Genomic DNA, 22,777 nt, shown 5'->3' with positions numbered 1-22,777 from the left:
TAGGTTTTCTTTTATTGCAGAAGAGACATTGCATGTCTCTTCTGCAATAAAGAGCCTGCCTGCTGACAATTTTTGAACACGGGACCAATCCATATTCACAAGAAGCTTCATTTTCATTTGACAAGCAGCATTGCTCATGACTTTTGGACCAGCTAGCAAGGTGGCATTGTCCTCTGAAGGGACATATGCTGTCACTACTAATGCTGAGGATACAAAAATCCGGAGCTCAACACGGAACATAGGCCGTATTAAAGAAAACATTATCTGGACTGTGGGATTCAATAGGAAGAGTGAGTACCTAGGGGAGGAAAAGCATACCAAAAAAAGAAGTGTTCCTATCCTATTTATTTATGTATTTGAGAGCTGACAATTACTGGCAGCTCCAGACCTAGTGGGAATGAAAGCAAAAAAATGTTATTTTGCTGCTCTGGATGAAAATCTGTTATGGAAGCTGGCCTTTCACATCGCATCAATAACATTCATTGCCAAAGAAAACTTCCTCTGTAAAGCCTCCTGTGTGTTTCACATTGAGCTATGGAGCAATCATGGATTAGCTCAATTCACTTCCATTAGAAAAGACAGGGAGGTGGAGGGGAAAATGTGAGGTGGAGCCACTGAAAATGGATCTAGAATATACAACAGAAGATCTTCAGCTGTAGGCAAAAGTCAATCTCCAGTTCCACTGAGAGAAGAAAAAAAAAAGTCAGAAGAGTGGGGGTATGAGGGCTGACATGGGAAGCTGCAAGACCCTCTGCAGCTTAGGTAATATGCAACCACTCCCCTTCCCACTCCCACTAATTGGTGTTTTATGCAATCCAATTGTAAAACAGTGGTGAAAGACTGGTCAAGTCAAAATAATGAGACGAAAGTTTAATCAAACAATTGGCCCTTTTATTGTATGTCCAGCATACAACAGATTGCAAATAGGTTATACATTCAGATTATAACTTTTTGCCATTGTGTGAAGGGTTCCCTTGACTGTTGCTGATTATTTTCCTGTCTGATCATGCGTTACAATTCTAGGTCCAATGACACTTGGCAGGCAGTAGGGAAGCATTCTTCCCAATGACCACCAATGTAAGGAGCATTCTCCTCAATGAACACCAATGTAATGGGCATTTTTCTTACTGTCCACCAATGTAAGGGGCATTCTTCCTACTGCCCACCAATGTAAGGGGCATTCTTCCCACTGATCATCAGTGTGAAGGGCATTTTTCCACTGACCACTAATGTAAGGAGCATTCTTCCCACTGACCACCAATATAGGGGTCATTCTTCCCACTGGCCACCAATATAGGGGTCATTCTTCCCACTGACCACTAGTGTGAAGGACATTTTTCCAATGACCACCAATGTAAGGAGCATTTTTCCCACTGACCACTAGTGTGAAGGACATTTTTCCACTGACCACCTATTTAAGGGGGCATTAATCCCACTGACCACCAATGTAAGCAGTCAATTTTCCCCACTCATTACCAGTGTATGGAAGCAAATATTAAAGACATTTTGGTGAGGTGCCAGTCTAAATATACATAATCGGGGTACCTACGTCCTAAAGAATATAGAGAGAAAGTGTAATGAGGCATATATGAACTTTCATGGTATCGAGTGCAGGCTTCATACAAATGTTGTATAAAAAAGATTTTTATTCAAAAATATATTTAAAAATATATACAGATTAATCTAAAAACATCAGCACAAACATTTTTTTGTGTCTTTTTGCTCAATGAAAGTTAATTCACGTATGGGATGACTAAAAAGTCATATCCTTTAACAATTGTAGTTGATACCATCTGGATACTGAACGCTCAACATGTTTTGTGGAACAAAATTCACTGCTTCTTCATCAATGAGTCCCTCCAAAAATGCCTGTGTACATAATTCCCGAAATTCTCTTTCATATTGTTTCACTACTTGTTCATCAATAGGACTGTTCCAATGTTTATTGTTCAAAACCTCATAACACATATGCTGATATTGTGGGTGGGTCATCAAAACGATGTTGCCCCCCTTATCTGATGTCTGTGCTTTCAGATGGTGCTCTGTGGGTGACCTCTTTCCGGGTAAGAGGATGCATTGGGGCTTTACCGCACTTTTGTTTTAGCTACATGATGATACATGTGTTATTTAATTAATTATGGTTATCATTCTATATTGAAGCATTTTTATGTCAATTTGTGCTCTCATTATGTATGCTATAAGCTCCTGAAGAAGCAGGGAATTTTGTTCCGCGAAACATGCTGAGCGTCCAGCATCCAGAGGGCATCAACCACAATTTTCAATGGATATGACATTTTGGTCATCCCATACGTGAATTAACTTTCATTGAGCAAATAGACACAAAAACATGTTTGTGCTGATGTTTTTAGATTAATCTGTATATATTTTTTTAAATATTTTTGAATAAAAATCTTTTTTATACAACATTTGTATGAATCCTGTACTCGATACCATGAAAGTCCATATATGCCTCATTGCACATTCTCACTGTATGGAAGCAGTTCTTCCATGGACCCCCAAATAATTTATTTTAATAATTTATTTTATCAAAAGTTCCCTGAGACCTGAAACTAATTTCAAGGGTTCGCCTTGGTTAAAAAGGTTGAGAAAGGCTTGTTTAATACTTTGTACAAATCTGCCACTTTAACATGATTTCACACACTGGGGGCTGAGAGAGGAGGTGTTAATTTGATGTTGAAGTGACACACCAAAAGTTGGTAGCTTGAACCAGCTGCTGATAGACTGTGCACCTCAAAAATTAGGTTAAAACAGCACATACTTTGTACTCCAGTCCAGTATCCATTACTTCTCCCTTCAAGCCCTGAAGTGGTGCTCTCCCTCCAACAAACACCCAACCGCCGACACCCTCCAGTCTTTTACCTTAACTTAAAATAAATGTATATATAGATAGCTAAATTTTAGTGTGGCACTTCAATCTCAGATTTTTAAGTTACAAACTATGGAGACAGTGAAATTCCCTTGGTGGGAAGCTGTGCCTGCTCCTGGAATCCAGATATCCTAGTCAAATACCCCTATACCCCTTATAATATTAGGATAATCATGAGGTTCCAGTGCTACATTTCCAAATTCTTTTCCCAACGAGAGGAGTTAGGACAGCCTACAGTCAATGTCCATGGAGGACCAGATTAGTGTAATGATGAACACAGTCCAATGATCACACAGGTGACACAAGTGAAAAATACAGAGCCAAAGAAGGAAATAGGGATGTCACCACCATGGCAATGCAATGACATAGGTGTTTAGATCACATGATTGGCCGAATAGAGTTATAAAATATGGCAGATAAATTAATTTGCATCTATGTATTTCAATCTGGTGCTTGACTTTCTATCTAATCCAGTCTTTCTCAACTTTTTCACAGAGGAACCCTTGAAATACCTTTTCGATCTCGGTGAACCCCTGCTAAAAATTACTATATCTACAACTCATGAAACATTACTGTGATGGGCACCGGGAGGAATGCCCCTTACACTTGTGGTCATTGGGAAGAATTACCCCCCTTATAGATCGCAGAAAGATCATTGGTGTCAGAGGGAACTTATCTGAGCGGCAGAAATTTCTCATTGCTCAAAGAACCCCTAGCAACCTCTGGAGGAACTCTATTGTTCCATGAAACCCTGTTTGAGAAATACTGCTCTCATCAGTGACAAAAAAATTGACACTTGGCCAAAGTTTTAGCCAGTAAATCTCCCAGTAAGCTTCCAGCATAAAAGCTTGAAGAGGGTCTATCCCTTTGGAAAGTCTTATTAATCATTCAGCTTGATGAAGATTAAAGTGATTGTAAAGTCTCCTTTTTTTTCTGTTAAAATTACAAACATGTTATACTTACCTCCTCTGTGAAGTGGTTTTGCACAGAGCAGCCCAAATCCTCCCCTTCTCGGGTCCCTGGCTGGAGCTCCTGGCCCCTCCCTCCTGCTGAGTGCCCCCACAGCAAGCAGCTTGCCATGGGGGCACCCAAGCTGAGCTGCAGCTCCGTGTATCCATTCAGACACAGAGCTGCTGTTCGCCCCTCTCTCTCCTGATTAGCTAACTGGGTTTGATTGAGAGCAGCGGGAGCCAATGGCGCTGCTGCTGTGTCTCAGCCAATCAGGAGAGAGAATCCCGGATGGCTGAGGCACTCGTGGACATTGTTGGATAGAGAGGGGGCTCAGTTAAATATTATGGGGGCTTCTGCGCACAGAAGGCTTTTTATCTTAATGCATAGAATGCATTAAAAAACCTTCTGACTTTACAACCCTTTTAAAAAGAAAAAAATATACTACATACTCTTTGCGTATACTTTATTTTTTAGGAGGGGTTATTCTCATAGCTAGCTATCTGGTGCCATAGAAACAGTTGACCTCACTATAGACTGGGAGATGATTTACAAGCTTAGTTTAGGGTGCCCATAGTATTTGAAATGTGTCTCCTCATTACCTAGTATAGTAAAAAGTTTAAAGGGAAAGTATAGTGCACTTTCCGAGAACATATATTTGGAGTTTTTGGAGTGATTGTTACACTTTTACATACTTGCTCTTCTATATTTTTGTTATTTCTTAAATTATGTAATCCCTTACAATGAACGTCTCTTATCTGCTCCCTTTTGGTCTATTAAATATAAAATTGAAAGTATTTTGTCCTATAGGTTTGACATGTACAAAAAAATATGTTAATCCTGCCAGAATTATTGTGCGCTTATAACTTCCTGTGCTACACTCTAATCAGTTACAGTGTTTCCAGCTCTTCTTATGGACTACAGAATATATTTCCAATATATTATCAGGAAGAGGAGAAGGGAAGGTGTTCTGTTGTCTTCTACTAGAGTCATCCTAGGCAGGAAGTGTGTTACTGACATGATCACCTGATGAATATAAAAGCAAAAAACTGCATTGCATAGAGCAGGGGTCCTCAACACCCAGGCTGAGGATCGGTGCCGGGCCGTGGCCTGTTGGAAGCCCCGGCCACGTGGCTGGGGGTGGCTGGCGGGCATGCTAGCCAGCACAACCTCCTGCACTGCCACCCTCCCACCACCAGAGGGAGCCCGCTCCCCTTCTCCTAGCACCACTATTCCCACCCTTCTCCATGGTCACCTTACCTACGGAGAAGAAGGGGGAGAAAAAGAGGAGGAAAGAGAGCCTGACAGGCTGCACATGCCACCCCTTCCCCTGGAAGTAAAATGCAGCACCCTTGCCCTTCCCCCAGAGGTGACAGGCAGCACTAAACCAACCCCCCATCCCCACCTGGTCTGTAAACGGGTTGTCGTCGCTGAGGCTGGTCCCTAATGCTGGGGAGGTTGGGGACTGCTGGCATAGAGAATCACACAGACCTAGTGACAATGTTACTGGGTATAAAATAAGGTTTTCAATGAAAATAAAAATCATTTTAAATAATCAGTTTATTAGCACATGGATGAGGGGGGTAAGAAAAACGAAGTTTAAGCAGATTAAACTGCATCTTTAAGTAATGTTGGGCAAGGGGATAGAGGAGAAGCTTGTAAAGTATGTAGCTGAGAATAAGAGGCTTTACTAGGTAGGATTTGAGAAGGAAGACTGATGTAAAAAAAAAAAAAAAAATGTATGTCAACGGGATATAAAAATGTACATATTTACACACTCCATTGAGGGTCAGAGAAAGTCATAAAAAAACCCATTCTAGCATATGTAGTATATAAGGACACCCCTAGATTTTGAAAGGGGTGGGTTCTTTGTAATCCCTTTAGTAATATTTAGGGTTTGACAAATTTGTCAATAGAAACGCCATATGTTCTCCCCTACCACAAACACACCACTAGTAAATTCCAAATTCTCCCCCAACATCAACACCTAAAATTGTACGTCTCAAGTCATTCTTGTGTACAACAAAAAAATTGCCCCTTCTTTTTTAGTCGCTGTGATGCCAGCACCTATAAGGGGTCAGTCTGTTGGTATACCCAGCTAAGTATTGTATCCAGAAACTCCACTAAAATAAAAATGGACTTTAAATTGCCTCTTTTCCTCTTCAGTCCTTTGTGGTTTTGTAATAGATTTTTTTTTTTTCTTCGACTTTATTTTAAAGCCTTATGTCTCAATATTTGGGAAAGCTGCTTAGAGAGATTTTTTTTTTCTTTTCCTCTAAAGTGTTGAACTTTTTTTTTCCAGATTTAATGCCACTTTTAATGTCATTTTTTATTAAATCCTTTCTTATTGCTTTTGATCTTATTTATAGCAAAGCCACTTGACATATGGAAACCATTATTGTATAGGATGGAGATGAAAGGATTCATTGCACAGGGAATAATTTAGACCAACAATACCCGCGTACCGCCTGAAAAACCGGCCTGTTTATCCCCCTTAGAACACAGAGGTTTCCTATTTATTAGAGAATTACGCAAACATTCTTCTATTGCAACGTATGAATAAAATCCCGCTTATTGTAACAGTAGAGAGGGCGCAGATTTATTCAGCGTGATAAAAGGTTAATTTTGTAAATTGGATAAAGCACATACAACGTTAATCACTTCCATAACCGCCAAGCATCTCTTCTTCTGCAGAACAGTAACTGCCATTTTGCAAATTGTATTGCATGCCTCATGTTTTGTGAAGTGTCCATTTAGCCCTGGAGTTTTCCTGTAGAAAATGGAAGTCATAGAAAACACGGACACTGACCTAATACTGACCATGCTACAGATCCTTTTTGTGGCACTTTGGCAGATTCCCATCACCTTCCAACACAGCAATCCTCCATTTATTATTTCAGTTATTTCCAGATTTTAAGCAATCATATTATTGATATTGCAGTAGAAATCAAAAAGCATGTACATGCCCCTGGGGTGGCAGCCCAGGGGTGCTGTAATTCTCATTGGTGAGGCACAGTTCACTTTTGAGTTTTTGGCACCTTGGTCACTGCACCACATACACACTTTTTTCGCACCTGCCTCTTGGGACGGGCCTTTTGGCCAGGACCAGAGGAATTTTTTATTCCTGGCCGAGGGGCCTGTCAAGGTCTTTCACCTTGACACTACCTGCACTTCTCCACTTCCCCTTCCCCGCTCTTTTTTCTTTGTTGTGTGTCACGTTTGTCCCTTTTGGTTGTCACTGCACGACAAGTATGGCGTAGGTCCTCGGGCCTGCCCTGAAAGTCTTGGGAGGGGGTAGATATGGCCTTCTGGCTTAGTTCGCCCTCTCTCATGGGGTCTCCCTTCGGGGGAGCCCCACCTAGTACTTGGGGTGGGCTGTTTCGGCAGTCCCCCTGGAGAATGGGGTCTGCCTGGCTTCGGCTGGGCAGGCCAAAGTGAGTACCTCAATCCCTGTCAGGAGTCTTGCGCCCCGGGGGATCAGGGCTAGGGCACATCCTTTTCGGAGGAGGGCTATGTGTACGCCCTTGTGCACTTTTTGTGTGTCTCACTTTTTGCGTGTGTGCACTTTTTTATGCACCGGGTGTAGCTTTTGAGTGTTTCACACACCACGGGCTTTAAGAAAAAAAATCTATTGTGGGCATGCCCTCCTTTCCCCTGAAGCCACACTGTCTGACACAGGGGAGATGGATCACATAACCAGACTGAAGCAGCCTGAAAATAGGTAAGTATATACATTTTTCTTACACAGGTAATACACTTGTTAGAAGGGGTCAGTTTTAAGACTAGTTAGGTGTAAGCTGGAATTCCACAAAAATTCCAAAAATCCCAATTCCTGGAATTGCAAAAATAACTACGCGTCAAATAGGCTTTAACAATCTGTAAGCAGGCACAGGATTTCATCTTTGCTAAGCTACCCCGATAACACACGTTTGAGTTGCGATACTGCATGTTAACACACTATGCATGTGTCAGTGGGTTGCAGCCCATTTTTTTTTTTATTGACACCCCAATGCACTAGCACAGGGGTCCCCAAACTTTCCAAACATAGGGCCAGTTTACTCTCCTTGAAGCTTTTGGGGGCCAAATTGTGGCCAGTGGATTCTAGGACAATACCCCCCCCCCCCGGGACAATATCAACACGGACAAATTTCCCCCTGGACAACATCCCCCCGGACAATATCCCCCCTGGACAATATCCCCCTAGACAATATCCCCCCTCTAACCCTAACCCTATGTCCAGGGGGATGTTTTCCGGGGGGGATGTTGTCCTGGGGGATATTATCCGGGGGGATGTTGTCCCGGGGGATTATGTCCAGGGGGATATTGCCTGGGGGGATTTTGCCCGGGGGGATATTGTCCTGATACCGGCCAGTGAGGGTAGAAATGCCTCTGGTGTGGTATTCATTTGCATAGTGCTCCCTCATTGGTATTACTGGGAGGAATAGTGCCCCATTATTGGTGTCAGTTTGAGAAATAGTGCCCTATCATTGGTGTCAGTGGGAGGAATAGTGCCCCATCATTGGTGTCAGTGGGAGGAATAGTGCCCTATCATTGCTATCAGTGGGATGAATAGTGACCCATCATTGCTATCAGTATAAGGAATAGTGCTCCATCATTGGTGTAAGTCAGAGGAATAGTGCCCCATCATTGGTGTCAGTGGATGGAATAGTGCCCCATCATTGATATTAGTGACATGAAATGTGGCCCATCGTTGGTGTCAGTTGGGGGAATAATGTCCCACTGTTGATGTCAGTGGGAGGAATAGTGCCTCAAATCAATGGGAGGAATAGTGCCCCAAGGGCCCGGATAAAGGCTAGCTAAGGGCTGTGACCGACGAGGGGATGCAGCGCCCATTTTCTCGGTAGGATACCGAGTCCTATGAACACTCTGTGATACACGCTGTATAACCGCAAATTACATGTGAGTTGCCACTCTGTTACTTTACTTTATTAAAGTCTTTTGACATACTTCACTATGGGACTTGTTCCCCTTCTTTTATATACTTATTGGTCTCGAGTGGAGCGGGCTTGAGTGGTGCGGAAGCCGATGCAGGACCTGGTTGTGCTTTTGGATCTGACATTTAAAGTGGAATACGATCCCTGTAATGGGGATCACTGCATTGTGGTAAGAGTCCAATCTCATTCCTTGGTGGTGGTCACTCTGCACTGGGCTATTGGAGTTTGGAGTGTTTATACCTTTCTGTCGGATCACACATTTTACTTCTGAAGGACTATCAATATCCAAAGTTTGATGTGTGTGAACTCTACTAGTTTTTATGGACTGTGCGGTTCATCCTATTATCACTGTTTAAAGCGCTACACCATCTACTTGCTATACTTTTTATGATCTGGTGTTCTGATTTAGGGTCAGGTGTTGGCAGCTCTGTTAAGATTTCTCTTTTTATTCTTTTAATATTTTAACATATTTTAAAAGGTATATTTATCTGATGCGCAGCAAATTCCTCATTTCTGAATGAAAAAATGCCTCAAAAATTATCTGGTCAGTGTGGCACCTCAAACTGTAAAAAGATTGTCTTGACACAAATAAAACAGAACAAAGAATCAATTTTGTGATACAAAAAAGTGAGGCGTGATGTAGGAGTAGAAATTCTGCAAGCCATCACTCGTCGCCCTCCTCCATGCCGTTACCATAAAGACCTTGACTGTTATTTTGCCTCTCCGGTCTAGATATCGCCGGCTTTGGCTGCAAAGAAAAGTTATTTGCTTTTAATTAAAAATTCCTCCTTGATTTTCATCTCGCCAGGTGTTCGGACCTCTAATCTCTGCCTATTAGAAATAATTGTTTTCCCAACACTGAAAGTTATTAGCGCTACCCTCTACAACTTTTCCTGACGCCGTACATCTCTGTGCATATATCTGCATACTGTATTCATTTTAAGTAGATTACATTGTAACACATACCTCAATTAGTCCTTTAATTATTAACACAGCTTAAGTTTAACATTTTAGAACAGTTCACTTTTTTTCTATATTCTTTGAATTTTTTTTATTTTTTATATATCTTTGGTATATTTTGTGTAGATTTTAAAAAGCCCCAGAAAAGCATCCAGATGGGGGATTAGGATAGAGCTGGCTGGCAGCTGGGAATGAAGCAAATAATCTTAAAAATCAGTGTGATATAAATCCGAACAACAGGAAAAATACTAATTAATCTTTTTTTTTTTTTTTCTTCTATGTAAGATGCATTATACTTGAGCGCGCAACAATGTACATAAAGCTCGTTACAAGGACTGCTTAGGGGCTGTGTGGCTAAAGGCTGTGCTCAGACTTGGTTTTCTGTTGCGTTATGTTAAGCTGGATACACAATTTGGATTGAAAGGAGGGATTGTAACATGAGTGACCAGCTTTACACTCTGTGTACTGTAGATCTAATGAAATATGTCCAGGTATTTTCATACAACCTCAATCAAATCTAAAGACTACATTGAATCATCTGAAATTCCAGCATTTCTGTAAAAAAAAAAAACCTCATAGATGGTATAGTCCCATTATAAAAGGGCTAACTATAGCTTGTTCACACCAGCAGATTACAGTTCATGTGGTGCGTTGTGCCATTGTTTATAAATGGTTTCCCAAAATGCCACTGGAACCCTCCTGTGTTGGACTGCAGCACAGCTCAATGTATATGTGTTGTATTGTCCTGCAAAAAATTCTGAATGACCCAAAGTTTTGTGCATTGAGGTTGTGTTAGCAGTAGGGATCGACCAATTATCGGCAACACCAATATATCGTGGGCCGATATGCGCTTTACCCGATATATTGGAATCAGCCCCTGAGGTTACCGATATTGCCGATATTTAGGGAAAGTGCATGTACCGGAGTGATGTACCTGTGTCCATAGCCGACGATATCCGATGACCAAAATATCGGTATCGGCATTAAAAAAACGATATTGGTCGATCACTAGTTAGCAGCCTATTCATTTTGAGTGGGCTTCCTAACACATGCCTCAACACACAAAAGAGTGTTCTCTAATAACTCTTCAAATTACATTTTCTCTTTTGGTAAGTTTCTGCGCTTAGTGAGAACCGTCACTAATTTCACACTTACTTTGAGTGCATAAATACCTCTTGCTTGACTTGAAAAAAAAAGAATGCTGCTTACAAGCTTCCTAATGTGACCTTAGGGGCATGCCAGCCATGGGACACATTGAGGTGGCTGGATAATGTCAATATTCCCATTGCACACGTTTCTGGTTTAGGCTCAAGAGTAGCAGGTGCTGCAGCAACAGCCACCTGGAAACTGGAGACATCACAAGTCATTGTACATATTGCGGTTCAAGAAAATATGCCAAAAACATACTCACAGACATGAAGAGCAAAAATCGCATAAAAGGAGTCCACCACATGTGGAAATGAACATCTGCCTGTAATTGGACCGATGACACGTTTCGGAAGTCACGCTCCCTTCTTCAGAGTTTTTCTTCAGAATTCCTCCTCCTACCTATCCTGCCTGACCTGTATAAAAAAAGATCTGTGTACTGACCTATTTTTAAACTGTTACATTCTGGTCATCTGATCCCGCAGCTCAGCCCCCCTCATATCAGCTGGGCTACGGGAGCCTATGGGGACATCACAGCTCCCGGGAATTCAGAGCCGTAATTGAGCGCTCTCTTACATAGAGCTGCAGGATCACATGACCAGAGTGTATTAAAAATATGTATATATATATTTAATAATAAATATAAGTATACAGATAGTTTTCTATATTGGTTAGGCATGATAGTTGGGGGGGGGGGGGACAATTTTAACACTAGATATAGTTAGGCTTTTCTTCCACTTTAGGTCATGATTGGTCATGATTGTTTTTGTGTAACTTTCCCTTAATGTGCTCAGTTGATAAAAGGTGGTGACAGGGGGGGGTCCTAAAAAAAAAAAAACATAGTCCCAACTAAAAATAAGGCTTTTTACAGGCAAAGTGGGGCCAGTGAGGAAATGTAAGGAAAAAATAGACACAAATAAGGAAAAACATTATATTAGCGAAAAGCTTTAACACAGAAGCCACTGCAGTTTCCAGAGACTTGGGATGATGTCATTTCCTTCAGTTTTGACTTGCCGTGGAATATTTACGTTAAAACATTTACTGGAACATATTTAAAGGGCGGATTCTGGCAGGAATGTTGACCTGCAGGATTCAGAAGGGGGCAGTTGATGAAAGACAGTAAACATCTTGTTAAAGCAAAACTGTCACCTACACAGACCAGCAGGATAAATCTACGGGGCTTGTTTAAAGGGCCAGTAACACTGGTGATGTTCTGTTTAGGAATTGGCAAACCATTTTAATGAAATGAATGGCTTTAGGAGCCTAATAGGATTCATATGGTGGTAGAAAGAGGGACCCTATTATCAAATATGCGGCTGACTTCCTGTCCAGTAGAATGTAACTTTAAGGCCACCTTAATGGCGGAGCAATGGGTAGCAATGCAACATATTATATAATAATAATAATATATTAATCTCAAATATCCCAGAACTACGTATGGCTGCATTTACATACATTGTTATGAATTGTTTTAATAGTTCTGTCACTTATAATTTGCATTTCTGCTGGCGTTGGTTGGGGGGGGGGGGGACAGCAGTCTTTTCTATGTGGTTGATTCACTAAAGGCAAAAAGGCGATTCACTTAGCAACAGAATTTCTTTTTAGCTTAAAGTGGTTGTAAAGGCACGAGGTTTTTTTACCTTCATGCAAACTATGCACGAAGGTAAATAGCCTTCTGTATGCAACAGTCACCCCCTAATGCTTACCTGAGACCCCTCTCTATCCAGCGAGGTCCACGAGAGCCCTGCCTCTCTGAGGACTCACACGCCTTATTGACTTTTAGCAGCAGCGGGACCTATCACAGCTAGTACGCCAATCAGGAGACGGAGGGGGTGGGGCAGGGACGCGGCTCCATGTGTGAATGGACACAGAACCACGGTTTAGGAGCGTTCCTGCTTGGGTGCCCCCAGAGCAAGCTTCTTGTTGTGGGGGGCCCCCAGCAGGAGAGGGAAGCTAGGAGAGCCTGCTGGGGACCCGAGAAGAGGAGGATCCGGGCTGCTCTGTGCCAAACCATTGCACAGAGCAGGTAAGTATGACATGTTTGTTATTGAAAAAAAAGGTTTTAATATCACTTTAAGGAATGTGGTAAATGTGGACACTTTGCAAAGAATACCCAATTACATGCAAAGGGGAAAAAAACATACGGGTGAGCCACGGTTTTGCCCCCAACCATTCCCCCTTATGCAGTGAAAGCAGCGACTGGGGGCAGCAAAAATGTTTACCGCCATCACGTTCAGTAGGCAGTACCTCTCACTGACTACAACCCATTCTATTGAATGGAAATGTCCCACAACTGCGTGCAATGCATGCAGTTGCAACGCGATAGTATGGAGTTCAAGGGGTTAAAGCAGGCTGTGAGGAGGTGATATAGCACCTCACCTCCTCAACACCTGTCAAATGCTCTCTTCAGAGAGCACCGTAAGTGTAAATCCACCCCTATCTGTAGGTGCATCGGAGTCTAGGTCAGGGGTATGCAAACTGTGGCCCTTAAGATGTTGCAGAACTCCAAGTCCCATGAGACATAGCAGGACTCTGACAGCCACAAGCATGACACCCAGAGGCATGATGGGACTTGTAGTTTTGCAACAGCTGGAGGGCCACAGTTTGCATATCCCTGTAGGTCATTGGTGTCAAACCTGCGGCCCTCCAGCTGTTGTGGAACTACAAGTCCCATCATGCCTCTGCCTTTGGGAGCCAAGTCCCATCATGCCGTTACCTTTGGGAGTCATGCATGCTACTGTCAGTCTTGCGATGCCTCGTGGGACTTTTCTTGCAATGCCTTATGGGTCCTGTAGTTCCATAACAGCTGGAGAGCCACAGGTTGGACACCCGTGCTGTAGGTGGTTGGACACTAATCAAAGCAAAAAAAGGCACAGCCCCATCTAGTGGCTATACTGTGCACTACAATCCTAGTTTAGGTTTCTGTATCAATTCTGTGTTTTCTTGTGAATGCCCTACCTTTTTGGTGACTTACAGTCTCTGTAGCAGCCAACGGGGGGCCATATCCTTTGATGATCCTGTATTAAATTGTTTCTTAATGTGTTTTCTGCCTTCTTATAACATCCTATGTGAACATTTGAGCTTCTCCTTTTCTCCCTCACTTCTGTTTGTTTAGAACTAGCAGTACACATTAGTTATGGTCACGTGTACTGTGCTCTATGCACACTAAACATCCCATAGCCCTCCTTAGTCCATCTTACGATCGAACAATAGAGAGTGGTTACATCTCTACATACAGTGGGACCATGGAGAAGGAACAAAGCCACCCTCTAACAGAAAGTCAGAAGACAGCAGCAGCAGAAAAAAGAAATTTGGAGGGTGCTGAGAGCAATAAAAGGGACTTTTTTTGAGTTAAGAATACATACTTAAATAGAATTTATTTTTTTTAACCAGAGTTTAGTGTCACTTTAACGCAGAAAATTATGAAACTTTTTCCTCTACCTTAAATGCCACATAGGACAGTAGCTGCCACAAAGAACGGCTTAGACAGCATTATGGTAAAGATGGCAGTCCTGAGGATTTCATCCCTTGAAACGCAAGTCGAATGCCAAACTGGAAATTCCTGCAGGATTTCTGAAAGCAATGGGGGAATTGAGAAGCCCACAATTAAGCATATGGGCATTAGGATAATTGTCAGATCTGTTGGCGGACATGATAGAAGACAGATTGGTACGAATCAGTGCGCTCCACTGCAGCACCCAGGGAGACAATTTGACGTTTTACCTGCCTGACTTACTCTTCCATATTTGTCACTAAATGTGCAACACCGCGTCTCGCAGAGTGTTAAGTGCTGTTTGTGTTTCTGTGGATGTGAAAATCAGGTGGCGCAAGTGCTCCCTCTAGTGCATATTTAGGAAATCCAGCAAGGATGTTGCCTTTTTGTATTTCATTTTTTAAATATTTTAATATAAAATAAAATTAAAAAAAGTCTGCTTTCAACCTGCAAATACAAAACTCAATACAACCTATAAAGATATATTTTTTTTTTAGCTCTCTCGTCATATATCACCTATTGAAATAGTGGGTTGCGTAACTCTCGAATGTAGTAATACAACAACCATATCCATGTGCTGGTTCTGTGCTTATTATAAAGCTATACAGTATATCACTGATAAAAAGTAAGGTGATCAGAGCCATATGTATACCATAAGAATCTTCAATCCATAAAAACATTGCAGTTTTTTTACCCTTGTCACAATGCTGCACCAAGATAATATGATAATGCCTGCATTGGAGTGTAAAGAGGTCCTCAAGGAGGTGTACCCTGAAAAAATATCAAATTTCCACCACCAATGGAGACAACTTTTAATATGTGTGCATCCATAGAACCATCCATCCATACAAACATCCCAGATTTAATGCCGCACCAAGATAGTAGGACACGTGTCTGCATTTGGGGTATAAAGAGGTCCTTAGAGAGGAATGTGAACATAGCCCCACCGCCACTGAAGACAACTTTTAATATTTGTGCACTCTATTTGTGAGCATCCATAGAACCATCTATCCATAAAAAAATCCCAGGTTCAATGTTGCACCAAGATAGTACAGCAATGTCTGCATTAAGACGTAAAGAGGTCCCTAGGGAAGTGTTCCTTAAAAAGGGATCACAGCCCCATCACTGCTGGGCAACTCAACTTTATCTCAGTCGTTTCTGGGCAACCATAGAACCATCCATCAATAAAAATGCACCAGGTTTAATGTTGCACCAAGATAGTATGTCAGTGTCTAAATTGAGGCATAAAGAGGTCCTTAGGGAAGTGTACCCTCAAATGGAATCACAATCACAACCTCCACATGTGAGCATCCATAGAACCATTAATCCCAGGTTTAATGTTGCTCCAATATATTATAACATTGTCTGGATTGGATTGTAAAGAGGTCCTAAGGGAAGTGTACCCTGAAATGGGAATACAACCCCACCATTGCTGGAGACAACGTTTAATATTTGTGAGCATCCATAGAACCATCAATAAAATGATCCCAGGTTATGATCTCTGTCTCATAATGTAGCACGAAGATAGTATGACAATGTCTGCAATTGGGGTGTAATGAGGTCCTTAGGGAGGTGTACCCTGAAGTGGGGTCATAAACCCACCACTGCTGGAGACAAGTTTTAATGTTTGTGAGCTCTGCTTACATTTATATAAAATATAATTGTTTCAAATTTTAATTTACCCTTAGTGACGGTTCACACTGCAGCGGCACGACTTCGGGGGCAACCTGTGAAGTCGCGTCCACCGCGACTTCGGCACGACTTGCATGGACTTCATAAAATTAATATCTATGCAAGTCGCTCCGGGTCGCCCCAAAGTAGTACAGGACTGTTTCCTAAGTCGGAGCGACTTGTATCACTCCTATCAGAACGGGTCCTGTACCAGTCAATGGACCGCGACAGTGCGTGACTTGTCAGGCTGACCAAGTCGTCTGACAAGTCGGACTAGTGTGAATGGACACTTATTTGTATGTTGTACATACCACACATATCTTTCTTTGTTATAAATTGATCTCAATGGCTTCTATTTTTTGCTTCTGTGGATATGATAAAGACACCAACTGGGGGTATTCATCTGCCATGAGTGAGTCTGGGCTTCTGGTGCACCTTTAAGGAGAAAGGGAGTACTCCATGGCCTACCACTTTACTTTATGCTATACAGACGGCACAGTTTTAGGGACCACGCTTTTCAGAGGTGCCGTAGCACAGCAATGTATCTCCAAATGTTTTATATGTATGCAAAAATCTCTATATTGTTAAATTACTTTAATTAGGTCTTTATATGCCTATTAGATGGATTGAGTGCTTGTATTTTTTTTGTATCATTCAGTGTCTGATGTAATAATACAAGGCGACGTTAGGGTTGTAAACCAATGCATGTGGCTCACATGAGTTGAAACCAGCATGTTGAACCATGTGACCCTCAGCAGCTATGCATTGTGGGTGCTGATTTTTCTAATGTACAGTCATGGAAGATGTTCCTTCAGGCCTTGTTTAACCAGTTTCAACCTTTGTTCAATAAGCCTGCATTTGTTTAGAGGGAAAAAAGTCAACGGGATAGAAAGAATTTAACATGGCCCAAGAATTCATCTCACTTCATGGGTCTACTTCATGATGTGCGGCTTATGGATCTTTTCCTTTGACATTATGGCACAAGAATGTTGAGCTGTGTGAGAATATTTATGTTATGGAACCCGTTATCAATATGTGTTTCATTTTTTTTAGGTCGGTTCACATAGGGAGGACAGTCTAAGAGGAAGCCACTCGCTTGTGCCAAACCAGGTGTCCGTTCCACAATTGCCTGTCCAGTCAGCTACGTCACCGGACCTAAACCCAACTCAAGACCCATACCGTGGTAAGAACCCAGATAGGAACCCCAATACGTTGTTTAAAAGATATTGATAAGAGTTCATACGTCACTGGTTCAGTTCTGCAAAAATACCTTTCAGATTTACAAATTGAATTAGAATTATTTGGATCTTGAGGCTTTTCGGATAATGATTGTGCCCATTTTTTTATTGCTGTGCTAAAAATATCAAGAACATTTAAATATTGACTAGTGTCCTCCCCCACAACTGAGCTTACATGCTTTTATGACATTGTTTAAAGAGGTTGCGTGGGCAAAGATGTAAAAATATTCTCTAGAAGTGGCCAAGGTTTAAAGCGGTATTAAACCCAATTAAAAAATGTAATTTCTTATAGCTTACTAATCATTAGATGTGGTGGCTGCATTAGTTTACCTTTTTCTTAGCTTTTCTCCCCTCTGTTTTCACCTGGTGTTATGGCCAGTGTTAGATGTACTAGCAGATTTAGATACACTAACAAAGTGCAGCCAAACTCCAGCTAATACTTTATAAGAAGTTACAGCAACCTTTTTTTTACTTTTGGTTTTACATATATTAGGGATGGGGGTTGAGGAGTTGGAGGGGGGGGGCATACTGAAGTCTGGCAGAGGTGAAACTGACAACACTGCTTGAGATTGCAGTGCTGCAGAGACAGTGTGTGTGTGTGATCAGACACTAACACACTGGATTTCTGGAAGGTCATCAGGTATTTTTCTGTACTTGCAGCAACAAAACGTGAGAAAATGCACATGTATTGCGGAATATTTTTGTTTATTTTGCCCAGAAATACAATACTATTTTAATTATTTTTTTTTTTTTTTAAAGACATTAACATTTGACATGCTTGCTCTTCCATATTTTGTTATTAAATTAAATGCAGAGGTTTGTAGATTAGAGCAGATATGGGAACTATCAGTGGAATTAATGTCTCTCTAATAACAACTGTTAAGATAAAGTGTCAGGATCTTGAGCTGGCCATACACAAAGTGAGTTTCCGCTGCTTTCTGATAAACTGGCTGAAATTCGCTTGGTGGGTGGCCCTGTTGGCACCCCTTTCTGACATGCTTTGTTCTGAAATTAAAGGAGCTGGGCAGGAAATTGTCAGCCAAACCGTGGCTGCTTCCAGTCAGATACAGTCACTGTTTAGGTAATATGGCAAGCAGAGTACAATAGCCAGTAGGGAAGATTTCTTCTTCTATGGTGTTTGCTGTGGATTGAAGAATGTTGCAGTGTAACCAGCTTAAGATTTGCATTGTGAGATTTGCATTGTGAGTCAAAGCAAAAAAGTACAACCACTGTCTATCCAAGGCCCCTTTCACATGGAGCCAGCCAATCTGTCTGCTGATCCCCCCTGAGCAGGCGGATGACAGGCCAATGTCCGCGCTGCTGTTCCAGAGCGGGCATGGACACAGGCCACTTTCCTCTATGGTTGGTTGGATGTAAATGGACCGCCTGTCATCCGATCTGCAAGACAGATGCGGAGCAGATCCCCCATCCGTATGTTTTTAGCAGAATGGATTGAATATCGGCAGGTGTCAACAGACACATGTCCCTTAACATCCGCTGCTGCATAAAGGGCAATGGGTGATCAAATCGGGTTCGCCTGAAAAACTGACAGGCAGGCTTGATCGGTCTGCCCATGTGAAAGGGGTTTTAAACATAATTGAAAAGACTGAATTACTCCCTTTAACTACTTCAGGACCTTTTCTATCCAGATCATTTTTCAGTTTTAAATACTGTATAGTTTGAGTGAAAATTGCTCAGTCATGCAATAGTGTACCCATATGAAACATATTGATATATATATATATGTGTATATATATTTTTTTTTTCATGTCAAAAAAAAATTTAGAACCATACAAACATCCCCAAAATGACCCTTTTTGGAAAGTAGACACTCTAAGGTCAAATCTTTTGCCAATGTTTTTTTTTTTTGTAAAGGAACAAACTGGCGGTGAGGTGATTAAAACATATATTAAGGTGTGCTTAGGCTTTTAAAATTGCCCTCTGAAGCCAATTCGAAGTATTAGTTGAGAAAAATTTTACACTTCTACAAAGATAGTCTGGAAAGTTCATGGCCTGACACGGAAGGATTGACCACATAGACTTGAAACTGTATCACTGCACCAAGCCATTCTTCCAGATGTTCAGCTCTATATGGTTTTCATGCGCTCTTTGTAAACAGTTGGCATCCCCTGTAGTCAAGTTGAAAATGGAGAAAGTGGAAGACGAAGGCTCAAAGAATTCCATCAGCAGGAAAAGTGATGACAACAGTCTTCTATAATTCCCAAGTTGCACAGCAGCAATGCAGAAGACTGTTGTCATCACTTTGCACACTGGTGGAACACTTAGAACCTTCTTACACTTTCTCCATTTTCAACTTGACTATGGGGGGTGCCAACTGTTTGCAAAGAGTGCAATAAAACTGTATAGCGTGCATGCGCCATTTTCAGCACTGGACCTCCTCTGGAAGAGTGGCTTGGTGCTGTCATACACAGTTTCGTGTCTGGGTCGTCACTCCTTCCTTTATGGACCATAAACTTTTCCGACAACCCTCATATACTGTTCACATTTGTGATGGTGAACCACAGCAGTCACAAGGCACAGAGCTGCTCCAGTTGGCTGTGTGCCTTTAGCCGTCTAGACGCGCACACACGTTAAAAGAAAGGACGTGCAGGTACTCTTACCTGCGCCAACAAGTGTGAAAATAAGACTTGACCGGCTGCAGTGAGCAATGAGGACATATTTCTTTCCTTCAGTTGTTGTAGAAATCCAGCCATTGCGATTTTTAGAATTCTATTCTGTATGCCACAAACAGACTCTACAATGTAAATTGAATCTTGGGCATTAATATTAATTTCTGTGTTCACACACACAGGCCTCCCAGCTGGTCTGTCGGGACAGAACCTGTCTCCAGGTAGCTCCGAGATCAAATCAGATGACGAAGGAGATGAAAACCTTCAAGATTCCAAAACAGGAGACGACAAGAGATTAGACGACGACAAGAAGGATGTCAAATCAATAACGAGGTCAAGATCTAGGTAACAGTAAAGAAAGTGTCGCTTCATTTATTTCCTTGACCGGATTTCGATGAAGTGAACAGACAAGATTATGGAGATACCCGCACTATTCCTTATGGCTTATGGCCAGGAGGAAACCCAAGGGCCTCGCTACCTATTCAGAAATGTATTCTCAAATAATCACACCATGGAATAGTAGTGAGTGACGTCCATGTCATGTGTTGTCCTCTCCATCCCCATTATAACAAAACAAACTCTTCAGTAAGTGTTTGCTGATGTAAAGGAACAGTAAACTTGGTAACTTAAAACTAAGTTATAGTTGGCAATAGTTCTATAACTATTGAGTGATGTTTTTTTTCCCTGAATGTTGTATGGACATACATAAACAGTACATCAGTTTTCAGCCTTGATAGTGTTTATTGGTGTGCGCAGCCTATTGCATTAGGGTGTGCACCTCAGAGCACAAGCACACATGTATATCAGCAGAGCAGTGGATGGTGTCAATAGAGCAGAGATTGGTGTTAGTAGTTTTTATTTTCATTATTTTTTACAATATTATTTTTTATTACTTTTTTACAATTTTTTTTTAGGAGCCCTTTGGGGGTTTTGGTGAAATATCAAAGGTCTAAACAGACCGATGTCTCACTTTTAAGACAGAGAATGGGACTGAGGGCAGAGCTTTCCCAGTCCCTTTCTCTGCAACCTTAGCTTCACTGGACAGTGAACTAATGGGAAGTGCTCTTTGCTGAGCGGCTTCCTGTTCAATTACAAACTGAAGCATAGTTTATTACACTTCAGTTAAGAATAAACACAGGAGCGACCGGTACAGATCATTCAAATTGTTCATTTAAAAAAGAAAGGGGCTGGTAAATACAATATTTACCAGCGCCTTTTCCCGTCTCTCCATCCTGAAACATCCCCTGCTGCATCCGGCAGGAGAGGAGAGGAGGGAAGTTGGCAGCACTGCAGGAGGAAGACAGGAGGCACGAGGAAGCAGTAGAAATCAGCACTGCACAGGGTGATTAGAGTGTGGCAAGGCACACACGGCATACCCTGTGCGTACACCTATGCTGTTCCATTTATGTGTAATTGCCACTGCTACTGGACTGCCACTTTCACTAAAAACTGAGATTTATTTTTTATGTGGTCTCACTTTTTATGGAAAAGTACAATGTTTTAGAGTCATTTTTTTTGTTCTAGGTTTATAATTTTAAACATTTTTTCATATATATATATATATATATATATATATATATATATATATATATATATATATATGAACAGCACAGCAATATTTGTTTTAGTGCAAAAGTAATCAGGCCGTCCCATATATAATTTATTTTTAGGAATATGAAATGATGGGGGTAACATTTAGGGTTACATGTAATCCTATAATACAATATAATAAAGCATGTTATACAGCTTAGTGCTTGTGCTGTGTTATATGAACCCTGTATCATCTGAAATACCTGGCTTATCCTGCCAGTTTCTACCCTCCCCCCTGTAAACTGACCATGGTTTATCATGGCTGCTAAACCCTGACACCGTGGTCAGTTTATGTGTTACCATCATCCGCAGCTCTCTATCCTCTTCCCCCCCCCCCTCCCTGCCTGTCTGCTCCTGTGTCAGAGCCGCCCCCCTCCCCTCCTGCTGCTATTAAAACTTTTCTTGTCCTATATAATCCTTTATGTTCCCTGATAACAAGTGCTCCTGTCTCTGTGTTTTATTAAAAAAATGCCGCTGTTACCGTATTTCAAAGTGGCTCCCGGTGATCACGTGACCTGCCGGCTTTCTCCTCTCCTCCTCTCGCCCTGCCTGACGTCTGCAAGGGAATCTCGGCCCCGCCCGCTGCATCTGTCAGATGGGAAGAGGAGAGAGGCGGCCAGTCACGTGATCGCTGGAAATCGCTCTGAAAGACAGTAAAGGCGGCATTTTTTATTTAAAACACAGAGTCAGGAGCACTTGCCTTTAGGGGACAGAGAGAATTATGTAAAGTAGTCAAAGTGGGTTAAAATATTGGATTTCCCATCACTTTCTGTCTCGGTTTCATGAAGGCCATCTAGACCAAAAGATTGAGAGTAAATCACCCCAGCGGGGACACAGACAGTAACAAACACCTGACAGGGCTATCCAAAATGAAGAAAACACTTTAGGCTTTGCATACCTAACATACTAAACCAGATTACTGTTCCTTTAAGGAGTTTTTCAATTAACCCAAATTCAACATTTCTGAATTTCAAGAAATCTTTTTTTCATAAACGTTTACAGAAGTAAACACTTTGGGGTTTATTTACTAAAGGCAAATTCACTGTGCACTACGTGTGCACTACAAGTGCACGTGGAAGTGTAGTCTCTGTAGATCTGAGGGGGACATACAAGGAAAATAAAAAAACGCATTTTTGCTTGCACATGATTGGATGAAATCAGCAGAGCTTCCCCTCATTTCAGATCTTCTCCTTAGATCTACAGCGACTGAACTTCCAAGTGCACTTGTAGTGCAGAGTAGATTTGCCTTTAGTAAATCA

The 22,777-nt window shown here is 41.7% G+C and overlaps 1 protein-coding gene across 17 annotated transcripts in view; it reads left to right on the top strand.

The window, feature by feature from the left end:
* Positions 1–22,777, top strand: part of TCF4 (transcription factor 4) — a 646,703-nt gene that overhangs the window by 612,217 nt on the left and 11,709 nt on the right. For 12 of the 17 annotated variants that reach the window (XM_082244117.1, XM_082244108.1, XM_082244105.1 and 9 more), the window contains 2 exons: positions 17,114–17,243; positions 20,111–20,273. In XM_082244117.1, coding sequence (XP_082100243.1) covers positions 17,114–17,243; positions 20,111–20,273 — 293 coding nt within the window. The remainder of the gene's footprint in view (positions 1–17,113; positions 17,244–20,110; positions 20,274–22,777) is intronic. The other 5 variants (XM_082244112.1, XM_082244116.1, XM_082244115.1 and 2 more) reach the window with 2 other exon arrangements.

The sequence above is a fragment of the Pelophylax lessonae genome (genome assembly GCF_965119305.1).
Source record: "Pelophylax lessonae genome assembly, chromosome: 1".
NCBI classification, from domain to species: Eukaryota; Metazoa; Chordata; class Amphibia; order Anura; family Ranidae; genus Pelophylax; species Pelophylax lessonae.
The sequence above is the reverse complement of the archived record's forward strand: the minus strand, read 5'-3'. Positions and strand labels throughout refer to the sequence as shown.